This window comes from Melampsora larici-populina (assembly GCF_000204055.1).
Source record: "Melampsora larici-populina 98AG31 unplaced genomic scaffold MELLAscaffold_81, whole genome shotgun sequence".
Classification (NCBI taxonomy): domain Eukaryota; kingdom Fungi; phylum Basidiomycota; class Pucciniomycetes; order Pucciniales; family Melampsoraceae; genus Melampsora; species Melampsora laricis-populina.
The window spans coordinates 181,954-199,431 of NW_006768845.1; the positions used below are offsets into that span (position 1 = coordinate 181,954).

Genomic DNA, 17,478 nt, shown 5'->3' on the forward strand with positions numbered 1-17,478 from the left:
GTAGCATTAAGGAAAATTCATAAGAGAGAGAAAGACAAGAGAAAGAACAAATGAACAAAGAGGAATGAAATAGTAGAAGAAGGCAGTTTGGGTCTATGTAACTATTCCCATCAGACCTATATATACACATGGAACAACAAGAATTGTATTCCCTGCTAAGAGTATAGAAGCCGGATCTTGTGAATTTTCTTCTAGAAGATTGGAGGGATTAATCAAAATTGTTGCTCTCTGATGGTCTTAATATTCTGTTTTGAATGGTTGTTATATTTGCATTGGATTAGCTGGATTGCAACAGTTCTGGCGAGTGGACATAGTAGAAGGAAGAGTAAGCAATCTATTCCAATCTACTTTACTCGTCATATCATCAATTGTCTAAACCTTACGTTACATCTTTCGTTTAGCTGTGTTTCATCAACCAGCACTGTTAGTGCAAGTCTTGTAATATGGGAATGGTTTAGACTTACTGTCTTGTCGGTAACTGCAGACCAAACAAATGGAATAAAGAAATCCGATAGACATACTCAGACTCAAACTTAACCAAGTCCCTCGCTGGCTCTGTGCCAAAGGCCCGAGCCCCAGCGAGGTCAGACTCTAAACAAAGGCTTATCTTTCCAATTTGTTTTGTTTTGTTTTCTTGACTTTTTCTATTTACAAGTCTCGCTCTTCTCAATAAAACATCTGATGTTTCAAAAAGACACTGTGAAAATAATGTATTTTTCCAAGGTGAAAAATGATTGACATTAATGCACAAAATGATTAATAATGCAGAATTAATGCAGAAAAATGCAGAATTAATGCAGAATTAATGCATTTTTAATCATTTTGTGAAATAAATGTAATCATTTTTCACCTTGGAAAAATACATTATATTCGCAGTGAGAGTCTCCCTGGCTTGTCACTGATTATTACAGGACCCAGGCATGCTCTATGGTATGTTACTCCCCACTTAGGGCGGAATTTTGGGCCAAAACAGGCAAAATGATACTCCCCAAAATAGGACGGAAATTCACATGAGACAAAAAATGATAGTCCCCACCAAAAAAAATTTGGCAGGATCATAGTCCACGCAAAGGGCGGTTTTTGAAAGTCCAACAAGGTCAGAAGGCTGTCCGGAAGTGATAGGGTCTTAGGCTAAATAAGGGTTACAGATTTCTAAATGCCAGCGAGAATCTATTGAATTCCCATGAAATTCAGTAAAATCTAGTAAAATAGAGTAAAATCTCACAAAATGCTGTAGAATGCAGCAAAATGCATTAAAATCTGGTTTGAAAAAAACTTCAACACACAAATCTCAATTTATCAAAATTGCTTCAAGAAATCAATCCACAGTCTATCTAATCTACATAAAAACTCATCATTCCAAGCGTGTAAAATGCTTCCTAAAACCAAAGGCCCCAGCACTATTCAAGCCCTCATGGCACGTTGCCCAGCCAACACACCAACTTCTCAATGTACCCGTTGTCAATTTGAGCCTATCAATGGAGATAAACTATTTTACTGTCACTGTGGTGCTCGTGGAATCAAGATGTCACAAGGCCGTACGGAGCCTGTGAATGATCACTGGAAAAGTGGTGAGTTTCTCTTTATATCATCACACTTGAAAGATACAAACAATATGTGACAAACACTGATGAAGACATGTGACCTCCATCAGACAAATGTATCACAATAACAAACGCACCAAAAAATACCAGACCACTAACTGACTTCTTCAAAAAGAGACCAGCAGAAGACGCGGTTCCCACAGCAAACCCTTGTCCAAAGCCAAAGAGTCAAATCCAAGGTGTTCCATGTGCCGGAATGAATGATGATACGTGGGTTCGACCGGATACTGATTTCCTTATTATCGACTGCATCCTTGGGTCACCCTCAGAATACCATGCTAGCCGTCCAAGATGGGTAGTCTGTGAAGAGCTATTTAAGACTAGAGAAGAAAGCAAACTCACCACTAAGCAAGTCACTCAGCTACAAAGTGTTCTTCAAGCTGAAGCGACCTGGAGAATCGATCGAAAAGGTGAACTGAAAACTATACATTCCACCCAATGCACGAAATTTGTTCCCACCTCAAATGCAAGACATGCCACTGTTTGTAATCCGTGTTGGGAGTTGCGTAAGGACAAATCATTTAGAAAAGCAGTCAGTAGAAAGTATGCCGAAGGCAATGCCGTGAAGCACATACGAGACACCTTGATGCAAAGTACTGGCTTTGATCCTCGGATGCAACAGTACAAAGAGTTACGCGACCTCAATCTATCCTTAGAAACTCTCTCAAACTCAGGCGATCCACGATTCTGGTCAACTCTGGGTACCCACGGTTCAGCTGGATTGTTCAAGAACATGGATGTTTTTGAAGGACTTGTTAAAGCAGTTGCATCACGAGCCACACGCGAAAAGGACGGAAAATCACTTCGCGGATTGAGGGTTCAACAACCATGGGACACTTTACAATGCCTCTATGGGCAATCAGCCCCGCCGCTGGTCGTTTCGTACGAGCAAATCTACACTCACGAGACGCTCGAAGCTTGCGGGAAACACGGCGATTAAGTGGAATGCAGTTGGCCGATGGACTCGACCTCTCAAACTTTGTACGCATCTCTGAACAGATCAAAAAGCTGGGCTACAATGGTCCACTTGCATTGGGGTCCGATCAGACAGTATGTGTAAAGACTCTCCGCGTCTATAATGGCTGTATAGTAGGAGCTCAAGGGGGTGATGTTGCGTTCAGCGGTGCCAAGGACTTACAAGCCAAAGTCAAATCAAAATTGGAAAATGATTCTTTATGCACCAAGGTACGTACAAATCTCTTATTGATAGTCCCTTTGTCCCTTTTTGATCTCAATGGTTCTCAAATATTGAACAGGTACGAGCATACACCATCCAGGTTCCACTTCCAAACGTACCAACCTTTGTAGTGGCAATGCTGGCAAGCTATAACAATGAGAAGAGTGAAGATATCCTGACTTTACATGACACAGCCATCTCACTGGCCCAGAAGGCCGGTCTTAATATTCTCTCAATTGGCTCAGATGGCGCAGCCAACGAATTGTCGGCCCAAGCAATGCTTGCAAATCTAGCAAATGAAACACTCTCGTTTTCTTTTGTTGGCCTAGGAGTCAAGATTCACGTGCCCTTGATTGGTCAGCCACCTAGACCAATTGTGGCTGTTCAAGATCCCAAGCATGCTCGAAAAACTGCAGCCAACCAGATCTTGTCAGGTGCTCGATGTCTTGCATTTGGTCGATTCTACTTTGGAATTGGTCAACTGACTGAAATTCTGACATCTGAAAACTCGCCACTTTACCAACGCGATGTACACAACTCGGATAAGCAAGACGACGGACCGGCATATCGGACGTTTTCTTTCGAAACAGTCAAAGCTGCCTCGAACCTTTCTGATGGAACTGGTCTTGCAGTTTATCTTTTTGTGTGCGGCGAGCTATGTGATGCCTGGTTAAATCGTCACATGGGACACAGTGAACGTGTTAGATCAGCATGGACTGCGGCATTCTTTCTTCGTAAATGGAACAGCTATCTTCAAAAGCAAAAGCAGGAGACTGGCTCAATGATGTCCCCCAAAAAGAACGGAATTTCGCCTCAGAGTTTGAAAATTTTCACCCAGCTTGCCGAATCACTGATAGCACTTATAATATCACACCGAGAATACTATCCCAAATTCCCGCTCCTCCCATGGAAACATGGCACTGAGATGTGTGAACACCTCTTCGGTTGGCTACGTATCATTTCACCCAATTTCACAGTTTTGGATGCCCGTCAGCTCGTGCCCAAGCTCTTTGCAATCATCAAGGGAATCATGACCGGGACATTCAAAGTTCCTAGTTCTGAACATATACACGCGGGATACAAGCACTGTTTTGAAGACGAGGGTGACAAACCCACTGGCGATCTTGGTTACTTTCCTTCAGACCACGAGTTACGCGAAGACCTTTCAGTTGCTGAACAGCGAGCAACCCACCTCGCACGTCTTTGTGGTATGGATGTACCAACTGATGCCATAGATGACTCAGTTGATCTTCCCACCGACTTGGAAATTTTCGACAATGACACACAACCCGACCCATCTCAAACTGAAGGTATTTCTGAGTGTACTATCTGTGGTTCGTGTTCTTCCCATCGCAGCTGACATCTTTCTGTGCATCTCAGACATTTCTGAAAGTCGTTCAAGGGACATTGAAGTAGTGTATCGTTTCGACCCGTCCGAGACCGACAAAAGCGAAGTTTTTGAGACTGCAGCCGCAATGATGGGGGAGCGACAAAAATTGGATGTGCAACTCACTGAGATCGACGAGAATGCGGTGGTGGAAACTCATCTCAATCGAGCACGCCTCACTTTGTCCGATCTTTTGAACACCCCATGTATGTTCAATTCCTCTTCACCCAATACCATACCATTCACTGATTACTGGCCATCTTTTACTTGTAGTGCCCGATGAGCAAAATCACAAAGAAGCTGATAAGCGAGCGACTGACGCATTGTGTAGACTCACCAACAGCGCTGGAACTGCTTTAAACATCTCGTCCATTGTCGAGATTCGTCAAAAGCATGATAGTGAAGTAAAAAAGAAACACGGAAACGAACGAAAGAGAAAGCATTTGAACGATGTCATTGGGTCTGTATCCAGCACTGATACCTTATCGCCAAGCGAGTGTAGCAAGCTTGTTGCTGTGCTAGTCAAAGATTCCAACACAGCAACTGATTCGTCGATTTCCCGCATGCATCGCTGGAACATTCATGTCAAGCTGAGCTTGGCTGATGTTCAAAGGAATACTACAACCAGTCGCGATATGAGCTGGTTGGTTGGAAATGGTGTGATCTCTGTCACAAATCCCATCAAGCCAATGAAATTCTTCCTGGCAATATGTAACAATGTGAGTTTATGTCGATCAATTTTCAAATGATATAACATTAACATGTTTGGTTCAGAAACTTTACATTGGTAAAGTTTTGGCAGTCTATGAATATATCAATGATAAACATCGATGGGTCGCAAGTGCTACGAAGCGAGACAAGCTCTCCTATATCTCAGCCCAACTTTACTCGCACCAACCAGACATGCCCATTGCTATGTCATATGTTTCTGGAAAGCCTCACGAGTACATGTTTGCTCATCTCGAAGCTTCAAAAATTCACTATCTTTTCCCTGAAACAAGAGGTTCCAACTTAGATGAGCCGCGCTCGGGGATGGTTTCGTTGCCAGAAAGTATAAGTCAGATGGTAGATGCAATGGCATCTTCAGATTATATCAAAACCTTTAATTGTAACCTTGCTAGTCAACGTAGCAAGAAAAAATAGATTGTATATAAATTGTAGATACATAATACATCTGTTTGTGACCTGCTGGTATAGAAAGAAATGATAGTCACAAATTTGGTCGGATTTTTTTTTTAGTATACATATGAGACTCCCCAAATCGGTCGGAATCCGGCCTGGAGCACGTCGGAATTTGGCTTTTTTTGGGCCAATTTTGGGGACTATGTTCATGTAGTGCATGCCTGGGTCCTATTATTACTATAGCGTGCAATGCTAAAAGCCAATGTCGCACTAAAAAAACAATGGAATATGGAATTCTTGAGGCTCGAGAGTAAGCTTACTCCAGATGGGACACTGGTGATCGAGTTTGTCGCCTCCCACGTGTTCTAAATTGAACACATTAACCACAACACTCCAGAACAAGGATAATGGCGCACTATCGTTTCCTTTCCTTCTACCTGCTTTTAATCCTTCTTCCTTCACTTGACTCACTCCCTCTCATATCCCCTCTAGCTCAACCGCTTTTGAAAGCATCCTACAAGGAACTCGCTGAAATAGATCACGAAGATCCTAAGACTCCTATTCTTTTAGAATCTTTCACAAATTCGCATGCGGGATCACAGAAGGCACATAGCCGCAATGGTAAATCTATCTTTCAGATTCCCAAAGGAAGATTCAACAATTTTTTCGCTACTCAGTCTCAATCCCGAACTCTCAAAAAGAAAGCTTTGGCCAGTTGGGAAGTTTGTTATTCAATTTCTCAAAAGATTGAGAAATCCAACTTACCTGAGGCTGAAGTACAAGAATTGGCTAAAGCCGTCCTGTCATATGGTCCTCAATTTATTCTTGATCGACATGATTCTCAAAAAGTTACGGAATCTTTGATTTCTACAATCAATCTTTTCTCTCGTTCTCTTCAGATGGATTTTTTAAATCCAGCGGAGAGGATCTGGTCTTTTGAGGTGCTCTCAGTCCTGAGGTCTCGGATCCCAAAGAAAATAACCTTTACAATTCCCGATATCTGGACAGTCGACGACTTGGGTAGGGATCGAGTAGATTTTTTACTGTTTTTCTTGCAAGGTCAGCTATTCAAATTGTTGATAGGATGAATTTTTGATGACCAAGGTGGTGATTGATTTGATGTGATTGCAATTTGAACAGACAAAGACCTAGGAAAAGCAACTCAGGAGATGTGGTCAAAATCTCCTCCCAAACTAGAGACATCTGAACAAGGTGTGTAACAAAGTATCATGAGGATGTGTGGATTTTAATGTTCTTCTTTTGATCACAGTCATTCAGGAGGCAATTCAAAGGGAATCGATAGTTCGTCTTATCAATCAACAGATAGGCAAATCCTCCGGGGACCCATCTACAGAGTTTAAAACACTTTATCTTGCGTTCATCAACTTGAAAACTCCAATTGATTCTACCAAAGCCTCTACATTGATGAGATTGATTGAAAGTCATTTGGAATACCCTAAAACGCAACAGGAGTATCAATTTGATGAGGAGGCAAACACAGTTAGAATGCTATTTCACCTTCAAGAATATCATTATCAGAGCTATTTCAATTTCATGGTATTGACTGATACTCGGCAAGATCTTCGGAGAAAGATTCTTCAGAATGACATCAGTTTTCAACTTGAAGAAAAACTACCTCAAAGTGTCATCGGTATTTTGAAAGAGTTAGAAATCACAAAATACCTCAACACACATCAGATCAGCAAGATCTTAGAGATCATCAAACAGGAAGAAATGTCGATTGCTCAACTAGGAAGATTCTTCAGAGTAATCAATTTAGTTGTCAAGAGCAACTTCTCGATATGGAGAGTTTTCAATCACCAACTGGACGGATACTCCTTGATGATTCCAAAACTCTCCAAGATGCTAAAGAGTTATCGTTCTGGTCGGATGAACCCAGAGGGGGATGCTTGGGAAATTCTAGAGTCTCTTATCTTTGTCAAAAGTAAGTCAATTCACAAATACCCAAAGGTATGATCCCAATCACTCACAACCTTTTCTGGTTATATCAATTCAAGACGAAGATCTGCTAGCAAAGGAGTTTAGAGATAATCTTGCAAAAGGTTTGGTTATCAGAGGCGTGCTTTCAGAGAGTGATACCGTCGAGCAATATCTACCTGGAGAATCCAAACAAGACATGGTTGATCGAATGTTATACGGAATATTCAAGAAAAGATTAGATACCGAAAAATATAAGCACCGCCCAAACACACGTAACATTCTGGTAGAATACATCCTTCACCTCATCTCTTTCAAAAACAGCGACAAATTCCTATACTCTAGTCTTCGCTCCCTCGCCAACTTATCATGGTTGGTTCCTCAGAATCCTGCTTTACGTATGCTTAGTCAAGAAGTATCTGTTTTTGTTGAAAGGAGGTCTTGGGATACTAATGGCCGAATGGATGAGTTCAGGACGGCCCTTCAGAAACTCGAGGAGGCTGTATATATGACAATATATCAGACTGAGACGAGGTTTACAAGGTAACTATATATGTAGATGGAACGAAGTTTTAACAGGGCAAGGCAAGGAGAGGGAAAGAGTCACAACTACAGGATGAGGATGCAAATCGAGATGTACTAGATACGTAGTGTCAAATGTGATCCACAATGTCTCTTCGACACCCAACATCCTCCCCACAGTGTATGTTGTTCTTTGCACGATTGTTTCTTCAACTCGTTTGGGTCTTCCATCATATTATTATTGTCATCAAGCTTGTAGTCCAACAGTCCCCCCTTGTCCAATTTGATTTTGCGATGCTAGCTGCCTCCCACCTTACTAGTCGAGCTTTATATATTTCTTATATATATTTCTTATTTATCTCAGCTATGATATCTAACCCATTTTCATATCATTGTTCTCAATCTAATATTGTTTCAATTTTTACATTTGGTTAATCAGTCCAGCTTATCTCTCAAGAAGTGACAGTGTATTGTTAATCTCATTCTCTAGGGTTGTCTGTTCATCAACAGTTATAAACACCTTCTGATCTCCGATGTCTTCATAAGGTCTCTATGTTTGGTCTGCTTCAATTGTTGCCACATCTGCATCGAATTGGTACAGTTTCAAAGAGTGGACTTCGTTAAGTTTGAGGATACACTGAGTGAGAGGCTGAGCTTGACAGAGCTTAACTATGTTTATTTCTCCAAATCTGTTTACCCGGAACCAAACAAAAGCGAGATGGCGCAGCTGGTAGCGCGCTGGGCTCATATCACGCATACAATGTGCAGGATTTTGCAACCCAGAGGTCGTCGGATCGAAACTGACTCTCGCTACCATTTTTGACGCCTCTCTTCAATAATTTGCGGAATATTCATAGAAATCAGTTTGGAGCCTCGCTCGAAGCCTCGCGCGGATTGATGGAACTTTGTTAAGTTTAGTTTGGAGGAGAATTATCAAACTGTGAGAAAAAACAATACAGGAATAGATGTTTAGATGAAAAGTATGGAATGGGTTTGTCTTGGTACTCGCAAGGAGCAGTGTTGGCTACCGACGTGGGCTTGGGCCCAAAAATTATTTCCCCCATGAACGCAAGGACAACAGAGAAAAAAGATAGAGAAAAGTACGGTGGCCGAGGAGCGCCAGTTGCGCCAAAACGGCAAAATGACAAATCACCCCATTTTTGCCCCAATTGAGGCCCCGTCCAGCCTGTTCGGGCTGTTACTTCCCAACTCTGGTTGCCCTCTCACTTGCCGGGCTATACTTTTGTAATATTGTATGCATGAGCTTGTTGCTTGCCATCGACTGCCAGATAACCAAAAAAAATTGTAAACGCCCCCATCTTACAATCTCATCCGTTGTTGTTCCCTCCATTGCATGATCAACAGAATCTTCTGTATGAACTCCTACATAAGCATGAAGACGTTATAAGGCATTAATTATCATTTTTAGAACTTGAAGTTTTGGTTCAAGAAATCTATACAATACCATGCTTATTGTTTTCATCGTGTTTATTGTTCTTATCTTTTATCTTATGTCTTTGCTACATGTTTGATCTGTTCATGTTAGATCAATCACCCTAGTTACATTTATCATTCAGAGTTCCATTACTCTCAACTGCAGCACTCAAAGAGCTGATTGCGATAATCACTGCACACTGATATGTGCTGCACGCAATCTGGACACGAGAGAGACGGTTGGTAACCGGTGCAACGAGGCTTGTAAAAAAATGTGGCCTGATTGAAAGCTGATCCACATTATTGTTGCAAAAGTCAACATACCAGAAGAATACTCATGATGGGTGTGATGAGTTTACTACAAGAGTGTGGGTGAACTTTCACATGCTGAAGGGTCGTGGATGGCAATCTACCAGGAGCTGCCATTTTCAGCAGATGCTGAGGAGGCTCCCATGCTACATAATCGCTATCGAGTAGCCGATACCGTGAAGTACCAGTCCGAGCGGGCTGGACAGGGCCCTAATCGGGGCAGAAATGGGGCAATTTGACATTTTGTCGTTTTGGCGCAACTGGCGCTCCTCGGCCACTGTAGAAAAGAGACCGGAACATGTGGGAGGTCTAACTATTTCTACATTTTTGTTTAAGAGGGAGCAGGTGGGCGGGCAAACGAAATTAGAAGTTCAAACTAGTACCGCGTTGAGAGACCAGAAGATGAAAGAAGATGAACTGGTTTCAATAGAAGACTGTATCTAGCGGAAGTATTGAACTGAGAAGGAACAACTAGATTGAAAATATTTTTAGAAATTTTTGAAAATCTTTTCTGGGACAAACAGAAAAAGGTTGAGGGTAGGAAGATGAAAAATGTTGGGGACATGATCTGCAGTTTGAATTGTATTGACGATCTTCTGTGATTGCTTGACTTTTCCGCTTTCCCGCCTTGGAGCTACCTGCTCCTATTGCTTGTGTGTACCCTCAACTCTCCCATTCCCCTCAGTCAACTCCTTGAGCCAACTTCCAAATTGTTATTGAGGTTAGAAAGTCAAAGGTTGATCACATGTGACCAGATTTCTGAAAATTCTGATACCTGAAGATCTTGTTTGATATTGGTTTAGGCCTTATCTCATCATGTTTTATTCCAAGATCATGAATTTTGTGTGTTGACAATTATATTTACTTAATATTCAACTTCTAACCTTGATATCAGGGGTATGGTTTTCTTTTGAATGTTGTTGCCCTCTTCTGTTTTGGGTTGGGCTGTCTTATCAATGATTTGGTATCACACTTCAGAGTTCTTCTTTATGATTTTTGAAGATTGATTTCTTGATTTTTTTAAGAACAATGATGGCTTGTGTTCTTTTTGAAGATGAGCTGTTATTGTGTGCTTAGTGTTCTTTTGATTTTAAGTTGAATACACAAATTGATAGCTGCCAAGTGGAATTTGAACAAATTAAATGATGAAAAGAAAATTAGGCTATGATTGCTTGTATATATTCTGATCAGCATTCACATCATGCGACTTTTTCAACATGCATTTTCTTTGGGAATATGTTTGATTTTTTCAGTTTGTAATTCACAGAAAGTGTGTTCTGATTAGAATTTGCTTGATAGCAGCACAGTGACTAAAGAAAGATGCAAGAGCCTCTTCAAGGCACTGATACTGTGAGTGACATGAATAGAGTGCAACTTGATGATATATATAACTCCTTGGTCTGAAGTATGCAAGCTCTTCCAGCACAAGTGTGAGAACACCTTGTAGATGGGATGACATACTCATCAAAGGGTGATGTGAGGAGGTGCCCAAACAAAGCCTTAATGTTATGTCTTGGGAGACCAACCAGTCTGTGGATTCTAACATCAGGTCTAGAAAGATGGTTAAAGTTTTTGAAGACCACAAACAGGTATAAAATAACTCCTGATGTTAAGAAGTGGCCAGATTCTCATTGTAAGCATTGAGATGGTTCATGAGCCTTGTACAAGGTCACATCATGTGATGGGAGCAAGATCTGAAAGAAGTGTTACCCAGTTGTGCAGAAGGGGAATCAGGCATGCCAGATTTTTGTCTAGCTGCAAGAGGGGCAAAACAAAACATGAACAACAGAAAATTTTGACTTAATTTGACAAAAAATTGCTTAACCCTTGTACAAGTTACACATGACATACACATATGCAAAGGTTGCCTGCATCTCAAAACTCACCATCAAGATGTGTTTTGGCTTGATGAAATTTTGCACAAGGTTGGCCATTTGAGATTGGGCAAGATATTGACCAACCAGACACTATTCCAGCCCAAGATAGGTACAAGTTTCAAATAATTTTGGCATCATGTTTAGGTCTTAGTATCCAGACCCTTGGTTCCCACACATTGTATGCTAGTCAAGACATTGGTTTGCCAAAGTCTGAAAGTTGTATTCAAGACTACTGAATACATGGGTTGCACCCACCCGTAATGTGTGTGGAGATCTTGTGTCCAAGATCTTTCAAAGGTGTCATAAGTGTGCTTCACCCACCAGCCAAGCAAGGTAATGAGTTTTCACTGAGCTCTGATGGGATTTATTTATCCAGATTCACACATTCTTGGAACTTTTGCAGTCTTTGATTCTCCTGTTCATTGATCTGGATGATCAAAACTATTCACTACATGATGTTTCTTCAGCCTTTCATCATTCTATCTCTGTGTTTCCTCTTGAATTCAAGTAGTGAGTGGGGTGATATCTCTGGAAGAAAGATATCTGGAGGTCACAAACTACTTCTCACTAGTCAAAGATCTGGATTATGTTTCAAAAACTCCCTACCGATGCAATTCTTGTATTGCAATTAGAATTTGAAAGCTAAGCCAATCAATTAATTTTGTGATGAATCTGCCATTTCTGGACAACTAGAGAATATGTGGGCATTAATGCATTGACCCAGACCTGACCTGTAAATTCTCAGCTGGCCCGGGACCAGCTCAGCTTCAAACCGAGTCAACCCGGTCCGGTAGCCCAAACTCGATGATGGCTTCAAAAAAAGCAAATGTCCCATGAAATTGATGCCGCATAGGCTCAAATCCTAAATTGAGCTTCAGATGCCTTTATAAGAGGCTTGGATGGCAACAATAATCTATAAAAGTCTGACTATTTGAAGAAATGATATCATTTTCCGGTGGAAATTGAGGATAAATTCACAAAAACTTGCCTGTTTTCTTACTAGCGGTCCGGACCGGGTCAGCCCAATCTTCCTCTGTCAGAGTATAATTCTCTTCATCAAACACGTCAAACTACATCAATACATTATCAAAATACATTTACATGACAACATTATCAAAATACATTATATCAAAATCAATTAACTCAAATACATGATATCAAACCTAATTCATCATACACATGATTCAAACCTAGTTCAAAAAGTATCACATATAAATATGATTTTCACTCCTCCACATCAGCCTCTTTCCCCTCATCAGTTCACTGAGGAAAAAGAGGCGCGTAAGTGGATTCCTCATACAATTTCTCAAACTCATAGACTCTATTAAACTTTCTATTTCTTTTTACTTTGTTGTACAGACTGCTCTTGTTATCTTACCTTTATAGGTTTGTCATCCATTCTCGTCTTTGGTGTTCAGAGCCTCTAGACTCACACCTGTTTGCTGGTGTTATAAGGTTTGTCATCTATTCTTGTCTTTGGTGTTCAGAGCCGCTAGACTCACACCTGTTTGCTGGTGTTATAAGATCACCGTTTTGGTGACTCGAGTTTCTTTAGTTCTTTGCATCCTCAAAGGTGCGCCAAGACCCGCTCAACCCGGTCCTGACCAACCCGGGTTTTCCGGGCCGGGTTGGTGCATTAGTGGGCATGCCCACAACAGCCAAATCACAAAATAACCTAACACAAAATCTGATGCTGACCAATGGCTAAAAAGCAAATCATAATAAACAGTGACACCAACTCTAAACACTTGGATCACTCTCCTTTTTGGACAAGTCTATCAGGTATTTTCAAATGTAAACATGCTTGGAATGACTAAACTTTTCTTACCAATACTTCCAGGTGACGATTTTTCAGTAGAAAATTACTGTACCTATAATAATATATGGAGAGCACTATTTGGCGCCCGGTTTCAAAAACCCGAAGCCCGGTTTTCGGATAGTAGGCCGGGCTGTACGTCTTTGCAGCCCGGTCTGGGTTGAAACCGGGCTGCCTCAACTTTTGTTTCTCTTTTTGCCATCTTTATATCGATGTCTCAATTTTTATGCAAACAGGTTTACACTTTGAGTCCCAAGATAATGAATCTCGAAGTGCACTTGTCAAAAAGCCCCACCAAATGGCTTCATTCTTTGGCTAATCATTCGGGCTAATTTTCATTGATTTGATTGCATAGTCTGAGTTGTACTAAACATTCCACAATCTTTCTGACCCTATACACACGTTGATATAGCTTCATAAAGTGAGAGACTCTGATAATTTGGATCCATCACAAGAAGATGTATGAGGATTTGGTTGCCAGATGCAAGAAAAACAATCGCCCAAGAGTGGAACGATTGGGCATAGATTGATGGGTATTGAACGGTCAGCACTTGTTTCATTGATGGAGAAGAGATGAGGAAAAATGACAACAAGAACTTACCATTTTCAGATGTGGTGTATTGGGTGGTTTGAGGCTTGTCGAGATTGGGATGGTACTTGTCAACTTCGAGATGAAGGTGAGCGTCAGGCGAGGTCAGGCAACAATTCTTATTGGGTCGATCGAGAGCTCACAGCTCGGTTTCAGGAAATCGGGTTGACTTCAGCAGCCCGTTTTTATGGTTTCACAGCCCGGTTTGTGAAAATCGGGCTGTTGGAGAGCGTTGCGCCCGGAAAAGACTGCGGCTGCGGCACAATTTGGCTTAGTCGGGTCCGGGTGTGCGCGGAATCTGCGGGTAAAGCCCCAAAGAAAACCGGGCGTCGGGTTCTTTAAACCGGGCGCCAAATAGTGCTGTCCATAATATATTTGATCTCCGCACAAAATCCAAATAGTGCCTTCTTCTGATGTTGTTGCTGCCCTTTTGTTTCTACAATGAATGAATTAGCAATGATGTGATCACACCTGTAAGCCCCTCTTGTGAGATCTTCCACTTCTAAAAGTGCAGAAGCCATGTCCAAGTGAGTTGTGAAATGAATCATAAAGATACCAATGGTATGTAAAACTTGATGATCAACAATAAATAGCCGGACATGTCAAATAGGCCCAAGAATCAAGACAGTAAAATACACAATAGAGTGTTAGATGGATGGATGTGAGTTTATGGGGGATTGATTTACTGCGAGGAGATTATTGTGATGACTGAACCTCATCAGGATATGGAAGTGCAGCTTTATCAATTGCATTACATTGATTAAATGCTTCACCAGGGGCTCAAGATCTTTTGAAGAAAACACATTATCAGGATGAAGCACCGTTTCATAAATACACACAGAGAAACATGTATTGACATCCATGGTCTCTTCTCAATACAAATCTTGGTATGATGATCCAAAGACCAATGTTTCCCAATCCTAGAGCTTTCAAAGACACTTGGTGATTTACATACTTATTCTTTCAGGTCAAGCAGACCTCTTGCCACGGAAACTGATACATTTCCTCAAGATTTTTGAGGAAGAACAATCTTTAAGCTAGCTAAACTACTGGAAATTCACATGATCACAAGATGAGTAAAAGGAGCAGATAATAAGGGGCATGATAATCATTCAGTGCATCTACAGTTCAAAATGTTATTTATTTCTTCCTGTGAATGTATATGAGTAACCCAAATCTTAAATCAAGTTAAACATCCAGAAGAAGACCGATGAAATATAATTGATGTAACACATAGAGTACAAAAGGCCATGTCAAAGTAGAATGTGAAGATGATGGAAAAATTTCCAAAGATATTTGAAACATTGAGTTGACCCTTGAATACATGCCCAAGCCTTATATATCAATGGAATCTGATACATCAAAGAGGTTATATGAGTGGATGTGAGTTTCCAAGAGATAATCTTACTCAAATAAATTATCATGTGGGCCACATCTCATTGGGGAATGGCAGTGCAGTTTATACAGCCTACTGCACTGCTTCTATTCATGAAAATGGCCTCAATAACTTGTTCAGGCATGCAGCTATCAGTGTGAAGGAATGTTTCATAGATCTACATAGCAAGTCCTGTGTTTCTTTCATATAAATCCTTTTGATACAAAATTTAAGGTGATGACAAAGACATCGACTTCACTTCCAAGTACCTAGAAAGGGACTTGATCATGTTCACACTTATTATGTATTTCACCACAAGCAGAGCCTCAGTTGCAACTTCTGATACTGTTTTGAAGATTTTTGGCCACAGGATTGTCTTGAAGCTGTAGAATTAACTGGAACCCTCAAATGACTCAAAAATAGTAACAAAATCAGTTGAAAAGCTCTTTAATGACTGCATATGTAGTTAACCAAAGGAATGGGATTCTTGCTGAGAACAGATATAGGTATCTGACTTAACCCATGCTCAAACACCATACTCAAATTTACAAGATATACATTATGTACTACCTATCCTGCCTGGCTGTCTTATCAAGTACTTGTTAGGTCGAAATAATTTTACATGTCTATCTCCATCATCTCATCATCAATAATTGACATATGATACAAGATTCAGACGGTCTCATTGTGAATAGGATGCCAATTTTGAACAATACGGTGTACACCACAAAACATGGTCAGAAGAACTCTGAAAAGCCACACTCAAGTTAAGATGAAGCTGTTGTCAATTCAATTCTGACTGGGCGGTTTGTTTTCATTCTTATACTCAAAAAGCGTGTTTGCCGCCTTTCTCTAAATTTTATTCCTCAGTAAAAATGCTGAAGAGAAACTGTCTGCCTTTTGGTATCTCTCATGTTTTGTATATTTGAGTTGTGGTTCAAGTTCATTGTTCTACTTCCTTCGATCCATTCCTTTCACTTTCCGCTTCGGTCTCAGACTCACTCCTCTGCTTGAGCAGGTCAGGCTCAGACAATGGTTATGTTTGACTATACTAGGATACAATACTTGCAATGACTCTGTTTCACTATGTCAAATCTTTACAGGTTCGAGTAAAAATCATTCGTCTCGCTTTGTGAAACCCTCTCAAGTTCAAGTGAAAAAACAAACAGGGAAATTACACATTCACCAGACGATCATGACTACTGATTTTTTAGCAGTGGTTTTGAAGATTTCTCGCTATACTGGGACACCAATGAACCGTTGGGGTCGCTCTACATCAGACATCAATAAAAAAATATCAACAGAGGCACACATTGAGCCCAAAGCTTGAGAAACGTACCATTTTTCTGTTTGGCATGGATGAAGAGCAAAATTGTTACTACACTTGACACTGACCTCCGGTAAAGATGTGTGGGGCTTACAATTGTTGTTGCTTCCCTCGTGGCTCCTGTGATGCTTCCTTCAGTTTTAATCTCTGGGCAGCATCCTGTCTTTTCTTTGCTTGTTCCAGTCGCCACTGATACTCATGCTATGTCATCAATAAGATCCCACAAGTACCCATGATGCACCCATCAGTGTAGTCCATCAGCGGAGGAGCTTTGCATTCAGAGACTCAACTGCTTCTTGTTCTGGACCGGTAGGTTCGCCATCAGTCCAATGTGTAGAGACTTTTATTGGAGGGGGACCGGTTTCGAGGACTGGTGAACATCTCCAGCATGCCCACATAAAAGATCGTTTTCGGATGCGTCCACACGAACAGTCATGATTCAAATCCTTTGCAGGACGTTCGTGTACGGAACGGAGGTCCACAATTGCTGTTTCCTTCACCAGCTCACTTTCTTTAGGGATGTTGATGAGTGCAGCGTCTGAAATCAAAATATGACTTAGACTAATTAAGAAGCTGGCAAGCAAGCAGGAAGAGTATACTTGGTCAGGCTGTGTATCTTCTTCTTAGTCTTGGTTGAGAGTTGTACCTACATGGCTAAAATCAAAGAAGACGGCATGTCAAGGATGTGTATGTGCTAATGAATGTCGATATGCTAATGGATGAGGTGTTCTTGGGAGAGATTCTTTCAATTGGCGAGGGATGTGATATGTATTCGCTTTGGATAGATATAATCAAGGCAGGCGCTTCTGAGTCCCCGTTTCGAGAGCTCGGGCCCAGCTTATATCTGTCAGTGGGTGATTTGAAGTCCTATTCCATTTGAGATCATGAGGGCTGATGATCTGCTGCTATCATGAGACGTAGAACTATCACTCTGTGTACCTGCGTCTCAATGCTAAATCTTTGTAATGTGGCGCCACATCTGAGGTCTAGATTGACTGGGA

At 41.1% G+C, this 17,478-nt stretch overlaps 2 protein-coding genes across 2 annotated transcripts; both read left to right on the forward strand.

The window, feature by feature from the left end:
* Positions 1–1,372: 1,372 nt before the first annotated feature.
* Positions 1,373–5,187, forward strand: MELLADRAFT_95458 (uncharacterized protein; the record flags this gene model as incomplete). Its single annotated transcript, XM_007417952.1, has 9 exons — positions 1,373–1,571; positions 1,655–2,014; positions 2,138–2,486; positions 2,546–2,789; positions 2,861–4,115; positions 4,162–4,374; positions 4,442–4,887; positions 4,943–5,112; positions 5,172–5,187. 9 exons carry the CDS (start codon positions 1,373–1,375, stop codon positions 5,185–5,187), a joined length of 3,252 nt encoding a protein of 1,083 aa, XP_007418014.1.
* Positions 5,188–5,571: 384 nt separating this feature from the next.
* Positions 5,572–7,848, forward strand: MELLADRAFT_69104 (uncharacterized protein; the record flags this gene model as incomplete). The annotated part of the gene is made up of 6 exons (XM_007417928.1): positions 5,572–5,600; positions 5,688–6,349; positions 6,431–6,502; positions 6,561–7,235; positions 7,309–7,762; positions 7,788–7,848. 6 exons carry the CDS (start codon positions 5,572–5,574, stop codon positions 7,846–7,848), a joined length of 1,953 nt encoding a protein of 650 aa, XP_007417990.1.
* Between the last annotated feature and the right edge of the window lie 9,630 nt (positions 7,849–17,478).